This window comes from Homarus americanus, unplaced genomic scaffold (genome assembly GCF_018991925.1).
Source record: "Homarus americanus isolate GMGI-L3 unplaced genomic scaffold, GMGI_Hamer_2.0 scaffold30108, whole genome shotgun sequence".
NCBI lineage: Eukaryota > Metazoa > Arthropoda > Malacostraca > Decapoda > Nephropidae > Homarus > Homarus americanus.
In genome coordinates, this window is record NW_024748109.1 from 9,672,101 (window position 1) to 9,684,925 (window position 12,825).

At 37.5% G+C, this 12,825-nt stretch overlaps 1 protein-coding gene across 4 annotated transcripts in view; it reads right to left on the reverse strand.

Annotated features, from left to right (window-relative positions):
- Positions 1-12,825, reverse strand: part of LOC121880046 (kinesin-like protein KIFC1) — a 141,763-nt gene that overhangs the window by 24,516 nt on the left and 104,422 nt on the right. For all 4 annotated transcript variants that reach the window (XM_042387045.1, XM_042387048.1, XM_042387049.1 and 1 more), the window contains 2 exons: positions 3,399-3,528; positions 106-398 (listed from right to left, as the gene is read on the reverse strand). In XM_042387045.1, coding sequence (XP_042242979.1) covers positions 106-398; positions 3,399-3,528 — 423 coding nt within the window. The remainder of the gene's footprint in view (positions 1-105; positions 399-3,398; positions 3,529-12,825) is intronic.

Below are 12,825 nucleotides of genomic sequence, written 5' to 3' on the forward strand. Positions count from 1 at the left end.
TTTATTTATTTTTTAAAGTAAAGAGAAAAAACAATTGCATAGATTATCAAAAAAAAAAAAAAAAAAAAAAAAAAGAGAGAGAGAGAGAGAGAGACACACACATACCTTATCCTTCAGCTGCTTCATAGTTGAGAAGATGTGCTTTACAGTACGGGGAATCATGCCCTCCAACTCTTCATTATCGTGAATACCTTCCATTGTAAATGTCTTGCCTGATCCAGTCTGGCCATAGGCAAAAACACAGACATTATACCCATCTAAAGCAGACTGGGCTAGTTGTGAAATTTCCTCAAATACCTCTGCCTGTGTTCCACTTGGACTAAAGACCCGATCATAGGTAAATTCAAAGTTACCATTTCCACGTCCCTTCAGGCCAGACATTGTGCTTCCATTCACATCTGAAGATGAATATACGATTATGTATTTATAATTATGATTGATAAAATCATTCAATAAACACAAAATAAAGTTTAAGCTATAAAAAGTTCTTGAATGCTCTCAGGGTCATACAATATGACAGAATGAATGAGAAATCTGAACATTGCTCTCTGAGGAAGTTTTATTGCCAATTAAATTACTTTTTTCACCTGTAAATAATATAAAGATGAGCTGAGATCCCTGATGCCTCACCCCTTTCCCACTCCCACATTCCCCTCCCGTGATCCTACACTAACTCCCACAGATGTAAGAAATGTTTATTCTCTTTATGTTTTTTACCTTAAAATAAAAAAAATCACATTCTGTTTGAAAGATTGTGTGTGCATGTAACAGAGTAAATAAAATTTAAACAAAATTGTTTCAGTGCCACTGGTGGCAGACATGCAAGCGAATGACTTCGATTGCATTCTGATTGTTGGACAGTGCAGTATTAGAATTTGAAATGATCATGTGTGGAGGATATTTCAAAGGACAAATATTCAAGGGTTCAGACAAATGTTTCTCGCCCGGTCAGGGTCTGGACTATCCGAAATCCAGACTTACGGTGTCTGGACTTTCGAGGGTTTACTGTATTATATAATTATTATAAATATCTCAAGTTCTACAAATCTACATCTTCTTGATGCGGACGTAAAAATTTTGCAGGTGGTCCGCAGATGTGGATGTGAAATCCATATATGGTATATTAAATGCTAAATAAAGCACAGGAATACATACCTAGACAATCCAAGACTGATATATGAACAAGCTTTTTGTTATTTAAAACATGATAATAAATTGTAGATTATTACAATAATGCCTAAATCTGAAATCAACTGTAGTTAACTATCACCGAGTCTCTAAAACGGGACTGACACTTAGCTTTTGTAAAACACGAGAAATGCATGGGAGAGCCAGTCTAAAGTGTCTGTTCTCTTGAACTGTTAGCAAAGAAATTAATTTTAAGCTTGTGGATTGACATGAAATGAAAATGGCAGCTCTTATTTGACCTCCTACTCTCTAAAAAATAATTGTTCAACCAAGAAACCCTCATAATGATCATTAGCACATCAATTACGGCAGACATTAGGGGTAATGCAGTTCAATAAACCCTCGTTTAACCAACCCACCCCCCGTGGGACGGGTCTGGTCAGCTGTTTAACGTGTAAGCAGCTGTTAAACGTGGCAACGTAGCGTTAGAAGCTCAAGTAGCTGGAGGTGAGACTGAAGTGACTCAAAAATATGTTGAAGAATGACTTGAAGCTGTTGAGGGTGATCCAGGCAGAAAGTGTTGCATTACTTGATGCTGAAGTTGAAGAAAATAAGGAAGATAGAAAATAAGACTATAAAATTATCTACAGTCAGAGAATATTGTGATTGTATAGTAAGTACTTGTTTAACGTCGTCCGGCTTAACGTTGTTTCAGTAGTATGTCGCTGAACTTTAGAGAACAAAAATTTGTTTAACGTCCTGGTGATCCGATACTACCTCCTTTTGAGTCGTCACGGACTACAGTCATTTCTGCTACAACGCGTGATTTGTCAATGCGAATTGGCTATGACACGATTGATGAATAGAAGAACGATATTTGTAAAACGCGAACGCGTGTTGGCTGTAACGCGATTCCACTCGAACGCAGTGTTTACAGTTCACGTTTGACATCACATGTTCAATTGATTCATGTGTTTTGTTTGTGAAGTGTTATTTGCTAGGGACTCTATAAATTTCATTCTTTATTTTTGCAAATTTAGCTGTTCCCATAAATACTGTATGAAAAAAAAATTAATAATAATGTTTCGCAGTGCGGACTAATAGCATTTTACACCCGCGCTCTCTGTTTCCATCAGACGATCAGTTGAAACACGTGGGTTGTTTTGAAGCGTCCTCAGTGATTTTTGCTTACTATTTCTCCAATTTTGTGGTATTAACTGTGAATATGCAGAACGAAGCAGGATTGCAGTTCGTGGTGTTAAATCTTTTTTGGCACCTTATGAACAGCTTCTTTGTGAAAGAAGAAAGACGGCAAAGCAGCAAACATTAAACGACTTTTTTAAGTCAACCCCCAAGAAGCAGACTGAAGACACTGAACCCCGCCATCCACTTCTGGAATTAGATGTTTTTTTCATCCCAACCATGCAACCAAAACTGCACCTGATGATGATGATGACAACTCTCAACTCCTGTCTGCATGACTCCTCAACCTCAAAATCAACCTTCTCCCCCATCAAGTTATATTCATATTTTTCAAAGGTAAAGTGTTACATTTACTGTATGATTTCATTATTAGATATGAATGTAACATTTATTTAGACTGTGCTATCCTTTGTGTTAGGCTAACTACTAAATTGTTTTCAATTTTGCGTAATCTGCACCTAACCCTATTTTCTCCATAAGCCCTGTTATTTCTATTGCGCGAATTTCTACAACGCGAGGTTTTACAAGAACACAACTAGAGAGTTATAGCAGAACTGCCTGTACTTTCTACGGCGCATCACCCACTCTTGTCTGGCCGTGCTACACTCTCTCGGCTCGGCGCGCTGCCCTCACTCACGGAACGTCACAGCATCCCCAAGCAACGCCAAGCCAGTCTCTGTTACGACTTGATCCTCGATACTATGAGCCTTAACTTTTCTCATTAGTAGAACCGTCTTTATCGGAGGCTTTACTGTATACATATACCCTCTGTATTTGTACCCCGTATTCTCACATGTGATTATTACCTAACTCAAGTAATTATCTTAAGTGCATACAGTACCTCGAATATCTGACTTATCGGCATTTCCAACCCACCCCTCCCCCCATATAGGTCAATTATAATGGGCTTACTGTACAAGGAAAACAGACGCCTAGACAAGTCATCTTATATATAAAAATTATCAGGTTTAGGGGTGATAGCCCCCCCCCCCTCCTCCCAAAAAATAGTAAATTACAGTACTTAATACAAATAGGGGGATTAGTAATTAAAAAGAAATCAAACTCACCTCCAGACTTGTAAACCTCAAGAGTTTGTTCATCAGTGACATTAAGATGATGGATAAAGTCACTGTCTCCATTGTGTTTTATCTCATCACCTATTAGGGGGCGAACCCTACAAAACACACGAATATTGCCCTGTGGAAGATAATAATTATAAAAATACCAAAACCGCTGCTCCCTGAATTCTCAAATGCTTTTGTTATCATACATCTATAAATACACAATAACAGGGTTAATTTTTTTTTAACTGCAGTGTAACAGTAAAACTAAAATCACTAATTTAACTGAATGAGGATACCGTACAATGGACTAACATTTACTTGCCGCACAACTAAATTGTAGAATCTCACTCTTATAAACTTGTTAATCATGTGAAACATAAAAATATATTGAAAATGCAAAAGCAAAATTCAGTATTGCTCAGCATCTGTTATACATTACAGTATATCATAAAAATTACCGTAGTTCTATAACTTCACCTGTTGGTAAAAATTGGTGTACGTGGAGTTTAGACAACATTATCATCACTAATGCCTTATTCTTTCCTTACAGCATCTCCCAGCAAGGTTAAAAAATAAAAATAAAAAATAAGTAAATAAATACTATTAATAATAATAATAATTATAGCAACAATAACTCAGGGTAGCCAAGAATCAAAAGCAAATATACAATGACTTTCCTTTTACTAGTTTGTCATTCATTTATTTTTACTGCTGTAACAGATGTAAAGTCAGCCCTAGACATTCACGATTCTGGATTAATGAGTTGCGAGTTAGAAATTGTATACCAACTCCCCATTCATGAGCCCTGACCTCTAATATTCAACAGTAATACATTAAAGGGGTTGAAATCCATGCATCTTCAGGGCCCAAAACTGAAAAGCCTACAATTTTTCTCTGTTGGTACACGTTACTTAGCTTCTTATGTGACTGGGGCATCTATTCAGCTCTAGCTAACAATTACAATGACAGATAAGATGGTTACCCTTACCGGGTATTTAGCAGCAATATTCTCTCCTTACCCAAACATCTCACCGTCAACACAATAAACAAGTGAACAGTGTAAAGCGCTGTCACTCAGAACCTAGGCAATAAAAGAATCAGAATACAGTACAGGAAATATCATTTACTGTATAAGATTCAGTAATATCAAAACAGTATATTGAAGGCAAAACAACATTTTACTTCCCATATTCCACTTTCAAATTTACTTAAAAACAAAACAAATAATATTAATTCTTTACATTAACCTCTTGATTTCTGTCATCGTGTAAATGGTCATGTACAGTAAATGAAAAATGCGAAAAATGAAACCTAATTTTTATTTTCATATTTTTACTATTACGGTGATTTATTTTGGTTAATTATAATATTAAGATATATCGTAATTAGAATTCAAAGGCTACACACTATAAATTAATTCTCAATTGAACAATATAAATTAATGTCGCATTTCTTGAGTTGATACCCTAGGTTTGTGATGTAGAATGAATGGGGGGATCCAGTTCTGTTTTTACCCAACAGCTGCCATCAGGTTACCACACAAGCAAGGAAAATGGCCATAAGACACTAATGATGAAACTTGGTATGTGCCCATCATATTATTATTTCATAAAAACAATCCTGTTTCCCATTAAACATGTGCCTAAAAATGTATTTAATATAATCATAAGTAAGATTGGAGCAGATTAATTTTGTAGAAATGTATATCCAATTACAGGTCCACCACTGATTTTCCGGCACCCTTGGTTCATCGCATAATTATCCATTTTGCTGGACCAACCTAGGTCAGGTAATAATAATTCAACAATACACCTCTGACCCACTAATTATACACCTCCGTGTCCCTAAAGCACCATGGGCTGCTAGAAACTTAAATTAAACAAATATTAAATGTGAAAAAGCCGTATTTGAGCAACATTACTGTACACACTTTGTACTCAAATGTACTACACTAGACTAAAATTTCTATCTCTTGTGCAAACTATGTGATGTTTACACTTAAATTAATCATTATATTACAAGGATTCCAGCAATGAAGTTATATTCTGCTAAGTCTAGTCAGTTACATTTTAAAGATAAAAACTTTAAGCCTAAAACCACCTTCACCCAGGCTGGGAGTAAGGGGGGAGGGGGGGGGGGGTTCCTTTTATTTTTTAATAGGTGTTGACAGCTGTCAGGGAGGGGAGATAACAAAGTGCATAATTATCAAATAGAGGGGGTCTAAGTTTCCCCTTATAAAAATGTCACTGAATTGACTTGGCAGTATATAAATTGCCAAATTGCTGTAATTCTTGTAAGATAGTGATTAATTTAAGTACAAACATCCTATAGTTTGCACTAGACTTTTTTTAGCAATTAACTTAGTACATTTGAGTACAGGTTCACCCTGAGGACAATTATTTATTTTACTTTATTCACAATACAATAGTATATACAGTATTTAGGATGGTGTGTGCATGTAAATGGGTAAAAATAAATGAATAAAGTTACATATATCTTCCCAAGAATATGAGTTGAAAAACTTGAACTCAAATGTACTACACTAGACTAAATTTTTTATCTCTTGTACAAACTATATGATGTTTATACTCAAATTAATCATTATCTTACAAGGGTTCCAGTAATGCAATTTATATTCTGCAAAGTCTAGTCAGCTACATTTTATAAGATAAAAACTTTAAGCCTTAAACTAGCTTCACCCCGGCTGGGAGGGAGGAGGGAAGTTAAGTGCCCCCTCATAATTTTGTCCAGACTAAAGGAGGTGCTGAACCATCAGTTCCCAGAAAATCGGTGGTGTACCTGTATACAGTATAATGGAAATCAGAAAAAAATCTAATTCAATCTACAAAATTTAGATTGATGAATGTTTTTGTTTTCCAGGAACGGAACCTATTTCAAATACATAGATATTGATACCTGTGCAAATTTCTAGGAATTTGTTTATTAAAACCTTTTATTTCGCATTTACTTCCTAGAAGACAAAAACCGATTATTTTTTGTAATGTATCTTTTTGTTCAATCCAGAATGCGACGTCTAGCTTTATACCTAGGTATGTTAATGCCTAGCAATAACTCGCCAGGCCAACATACAGGCATTTAAAAAATCTAATAATTACTTAATACGTAATATGAAGAGGACACGTCGCTACCTGGCATTTAATTGCAATTTTCAAACCCCCTCCCGCACCCTCCACCACACGCATTGCTGCCATCATCTTCTTCCCTGGCAAATCAGCTGTAAATACACACAAAGAAGGCTCCGCTAATTTTTGTTGCAATAGCTGAAATACTAAATGCCACGAGGATTTTATATTGGGTATTTATACATCTTAGAACGGTGAGGATATCGAGTGACTTTTATTTTGTTTATGTCTCTCAGATATTGTGATTGGGACAATTTCTTATACAGTCTGGTCAGCATGGCGACCACAGCTCGTCTTCTATTATGAAGACGATAGATCGTTAGTGCCTAATATCCTCTGCTTTCAAGTCACTTAGTGAATGACGTTTTTTTTCACCCTTCCGGGCTCGTCTTCACTGAAAGAATATACAGTACCTATATATATATATATATATATATATATATATATATATATATATATATATATATATATATATATATATATATATATATATATATATATATATATATATATATATATATATATATATATACATATACATATATATATACATATACATATACAGTGGCCCCTCGGTTAACGAACTCAATCCGTTCCAGAAGGTCGTTCGTTAACCGAAACGTTCGTTAACCGAAACCATTGTTTCAATGGGTTTTTGGGTAATTGGTTCCAGCTCACCGAAAATTTCCTAACTTCAACAAAAATGGAAAAATTTACTTACTTTGAGGTGTGTATGTAGAAGGCTCCTGGATGATGGTGATGATGTGCATTTGAAGTGGGAGGTGCAGGAGGAGAAGGGAGAAGAGAAGGAAAGGTGGAGGAGAAGCATTTTACTGCTTCTTGGAAGGTGAGTCACCTTCCATGAAAATGTCAGGAACCTCTGGACTGACAGATTCTCCACCATGAACATCCTCTCTCCTTCTTGAAGTGGAAGGCTGAGGGCTAGCATCTTGTTCCCTCTGCCTTTTACTGAAGAAAGTGTCAATTGTGGTCTGTGGGGCATCTGTCCTCCTCACCATTAACTTATGTTTAAAGAAGGAGACCACTGAGTCCTCAACATGACACAAAGCTAGTTCAGTTTTTTCCACTTCTGGGTGCTTTGAAGCCAGTTCCCTGAACTTCTCCCAGTGGTAAATCACATCTTTCAACTGTGTAGCTGACATATGGTCATCACTTTCAATTTCCTCCTCACCACTGTCAGCCTCTACCCGTAACATCTCATCCAGTTCCTTCAAGTCATTAGGAGTAAGTTCCTCCTCATGAGACATCACAAGCTCTTCCACATCCTTCTCCTCCACTTCAAGACCCAATGACTGACCAATGGACACAATCTCCTGGTCCAACTCTGTGTCATCCTCAAATCCCTCAAAATCATGGACTACTGATGGCCACAGTGCTTTCCATGAAGAATTGAGGGTTCTATTGGAGACTTCTTGCCATGATGACACAATCAATTTTACAGCCTCCAGGACGTTGAATTGTGTCTTCCAGAACTGTTTCAGTGTTAGTTCAGGATCAATGGAAGTTGCCTGATGACACCTCCTAAACATTTTCTTCATGTACAACTTCTTGAAGTTGCTGATCACATTCTGGTCCATTGGCTGTATGAGTGATGTAGTGTTTGGAGGCAAAAACAACACTTTCACAAAGTCAAATTTATACTCCAAATTTCTGGCAAGGTCAGGGTCATGACCAGGAGCATTATCCATGAGGAGAAGAGCCTTTAAAGGAAGTTTATTGGTGGTTAGGTAGCTCTTGACAGAGGGGCAAAACACATCAATAGCCCATTCATTAAAGAACTGTCTTGTCACCCATGCCTTACGGTTGGACTTCCAATAAACTCCAAGCATTGTTCTTACCACTTTCTGTTGCTTGAACACCCTGGGGTTTTCAGAGTGGTAGACAAGCATAGGCTTCAGTCGGAAATCCCCTGAAGCATTGGCACCAAGCAATAGAGTGAGACGGTCTTTCATGGGTTTATGCCCAGGTAAAGAGGCTTCATCCTTGGTGATGAATGTTCTTTTGGGCATCTTTTTCCAGAACAGCCCAGTTTCGTCAACATTGAAAACTTGCTGTGGAAGATAATTTTCTTCTTCCATCAGTTTTTTAAATTCAATTAAAAACTTTGCTGCCCCTTCTTTATCAGCACTAGCAGCTTCACCATGCCTAACAACACTTAAAATGTCACTTCTTTTCTTATTTTTTGAACCAGCCTTTGCTAGCCCGAAAATCTTCAAATTCTGTTCCTGAAGAACTAGGTTGATCTGTCTTTAAATGTTCATAAATCTCCCTGGCTCTTTCACAAATGAAATCACCAGAAACTGAATCACCTTTCATCTGTTTTTCCCTAATCCAGATGATAAGTAACCTCTCAGTTTCTACGATTAGGGATCTACTTTTAAACACTCTTGTAGATTTGTCTCTCACGTTCACTTCCTTAAATTTGTCTTTTTGTGCAAGAATTGTCGACACAGTTGATGCCGACATGCCATATTCTTTGCATAGCGCATTTGATTTAATACCTTGTTCGTGTTTTTTTATTATTTCCTGCTTCATTTGGATTGAAATCACTTTTCTTGATCTCTTAGGCCCCATGCTGGATTCAAACAATGGCAACACGTATTTTTCAAAGTTAAACTAGCTGTAAATAAAGAATATTTTCTTTAAAATAACACTGCACTGCACTATATATTGTCAATATGTAAAATAATTTTCAAAATGACCAATAATTTGCTTGGAAACACAGAAAAAAAGCGTTTAGTTGAAGAGAGTCTCAAGCAAGATGTTACCTCCAGTGAAAACAGAGAGAGACTGACGCCTGTTTGCTGTGTTAAGAGGCTGGATGCCGCGCATTAAACTAGTCACTTTACCTTCAATTATGTTCAATAATTGTTAAAATGACTAAAAAAGTTAATATTAAACTTTTAAAATAATTGAATAGTATAAACTTCTTGATATTTACAAAAATAGTAAGGAATTTAAGCCCTAGAACCGATTAATGTATTGGCGGACTGATACTAAAGCTGGTTGCCCGGTCAGTGCAAGCGAAAACATGTTGAGGTCGGTTCGTAAGAAGTTCGTTAAGCGAAATTTTTTTCGTTAAACGAATTGAAGATCCTTATGGAAGGCAGTTCGTTAATCGAAATTACGTTAACCGAGGTGTTCGTTAAACGAGGGGTCACTGTATATATATATATATATATATATATATATATATATATATCAAATTTACTTTGTCCCAATTATACACGTACTATTATGAATACCATGATATATGTGGCCATCTCTCTCTCTCTCTCTTCTCATGTTTGTTCACAAAATTTTTTGGGCTTCCGCCCTGGGTTTTCTAATTTCTCTCAGCATGCAGGCCAGAAATAAGTTTTTCTCTTCATAACTCTATTTTATTCATGTCCTCAGTAGTGGGTTCAGCCTTTACAGGCAAACTTTAGCGAGGCTGCTAGCCTTAGTGATCCTTCTGGACACTGACCTTCCGGTCTTACTAGCAATCTAGAGTTATGTTGGGATGGACCTTGTATCCTCAGTATGGATTACTGTATATGAGAACCATTCAGGGTGGAATTCTCAACCCAATACATCTTGTTATAGTAATGGCGAACGATGTTAGCCAATGGAGCGCTATGGTAGCAGCTAAGCACTGTCAACCCTTCTGGGTGACGATGCTCACTGAAGCATTTTCACTCAAGCTAATTAATTGAAGCGTTCTGTGCACCCTGATTGGCAACAAATAGAGAACTTGATGATCCCTCAATATATAAATGCTCTAAATGAAGTTAGTTTGATTAAGAAACAAAGTTCATTGAGCTGAGGGATAAATGAGATAAGAGAAGGGAGAGGTGTATGATATAATGAGTTAGTTAGTTGTTTATGATTGTCACACTGGTGACTTATATAACAATAAGAGATATTAATTAAATAACTTACTAAAACATCAGTTAAGAGTCATATTGATTATGTTTGGGAGACAATGTAATCTGCCTTGTATTATTATGATGATGATGCATGTGACTCATAGTGTTCCTCCTAGTTTAGATGAGTGACGTGCAACTGGAGGATGAAGGACAGTTGTCTGGACTGCTAGATGATGGAGGAGACCATGATACTGTCCCTGGGGATCTAATGTTGAGTGAGGAGCTACAAGGACTGGAAAGTTCAGCTCATACACTACATACAAGGAAATGTCCGTCAGTAGAGGATGTGAATTCAGTAGTAGTTTCACCCAGGACCCAAGGGGACCGTACTACATGCAATTATCAAGGATGTAGAGCCACTTGGATTACCAAGTTAGATCCTCATTTGGCTTGCATAATTCATAGCAACTGCAGTTGACTGCCATGCAGCTGATGGATAACAATGAGTGTAAGGATGATCCAAACAGGCCTTCGGTAACATTGGTAAGATCTAAGTCGTCTTTGTTTTCCACCACATCTGAGACTGTGATTCCTGATTCAAGGTATTTTATGAAAATGTTTCTAAACTTCCTGAGCTATCAGCACTTACAAAGAGACAGGAAGGCCAAGCAACTGTCGGTCATCATTCATTGTTCTTAGAAGGTGATACTACAATTTTTTGGCCTGATATTTGCCCCAAAATGATCTCTGAAATAGATGAAGTCTGGGCTAATATATTGAAAGACTTAACATTCATTCCCACAGATAGGAATGCTAAAAAAGTTGAGTTTTTTGAAGTTCCATTTTCATGACAAAAAGAGTTCCTTATATGATCTTTCGCAGTATTTGTCGTCTCCAAAATATGCTGATATAAGTTATGAAATAAATTTGAAACCAGTTACTTCTGCACTGTTGCCTGAAGAGTTCAAATTTAGGAAGTTGGCAACGGATATTTGGTCTGCAATTATGATGTGTCAGTTATTGACTAAGTTTGTTCTGGACTATGAGGACAGTTCAGAAGTAGACACATGTTTTGCTGCTGCTATACAAGGGATTCCATATTCCTTGTACAACTCATTGATGGAAATGTTGTTGAAGGCCCTAAAACTAAAGGTCCAGCTAAAGAAGCAAGCCACTAATAATGCTTCAAGTGGTAGTGCTTATTTATTGCTACGTTCTTCCCCTCTTTCTCCTGCCTTGTTATATGAACAAACATTAGTAAAGTATAGATCAGCTGTTGAGTCTTAAGACCTTTAGGAAATTCAAAAGAGGGAGGTCTAACAGGGGGAACAGGACCAGCTGCTAGGTTCAGTTATCAACCTAGAGCAGGGGTGGGCAATTATTTTTGATGGAGGGCCACTTCATGAATGGTGGCACACTTCGCGGGCCACAGGTTAACAGCGACGAGCCAGTATTGCTGCTATGTCCACCCAACTTCCAAAATTGTCCTTTCTGTAATTAATAAGAATTTTTTTTTTCTGATTGCCAAATGCAGTGGCGGGCCACAGAAACAACTTGGCGGGCCAAATGTGGCTCGCGGGCCGCACTTTGCCCACCCCTGACCTAGAGGAAACTTTAGAGGAGGAAACATTTAAAAACGCAGTAAGGGTAGCCGTTGTTGAGAAGTGGAAGGAGACCTTATTCCACCACAATAGCGACAACTCCCTCCCAATGAAGCCAGACAGCTGGATCGTCTAGGGGGTTGGGAAAACAGGTGGACTTCTTACATATGGGCTTACAAGACAATCAAAGAGGGCCTCACATGGACTTGGTTGAGGCGCCCTCCGCTAGTGTTTCCAAAAAGGGTTAAAAATCAACCCCCTTACTCACAGATTTTGTAATTCAAGTGTTAAGAAGAGGTGTGATAGAACTGTTGCAGTCAGAGAGATGTTTCATGTCTCGCCTATTCCCAGTCCCCAAGAAATGCAGTGACAAATTCAAGTTGATTTTAGATCTTTCCGTCCTGAACAAGTTCATTAACAAAACAAGTTTTAAGATGCCTGTTATCAAGTGCCTCTTGCTCACAGGTACAGGAGGTTTCTAGTGTTTGCAGTGGGGGATGTAAGTTATAAATTCACAGTGATATCATTCGGCCTAACAATTGCACCAAAAGTGTTTACAAAACTGGCAAACATCCCTAGAGAGATCCATGCGAAGGAAGGCATAAGAACTTTTGCTTATCTAGACGATTGGCTGATCGTGGGAAACTCTTTCGAAGATTGTCAAAGGGGGACCCAATGTACACTAGTAGAGCTGCTCCTCGACTTACGACGGGGTTAGGGACCCAAATTCAGGTCATAAGTCGAAAATGCTTAAATAATACAGTACATAGGAAATCTAAAATGGGTGTCTTTTTCTTCTCAGCACCACAAAACTCTC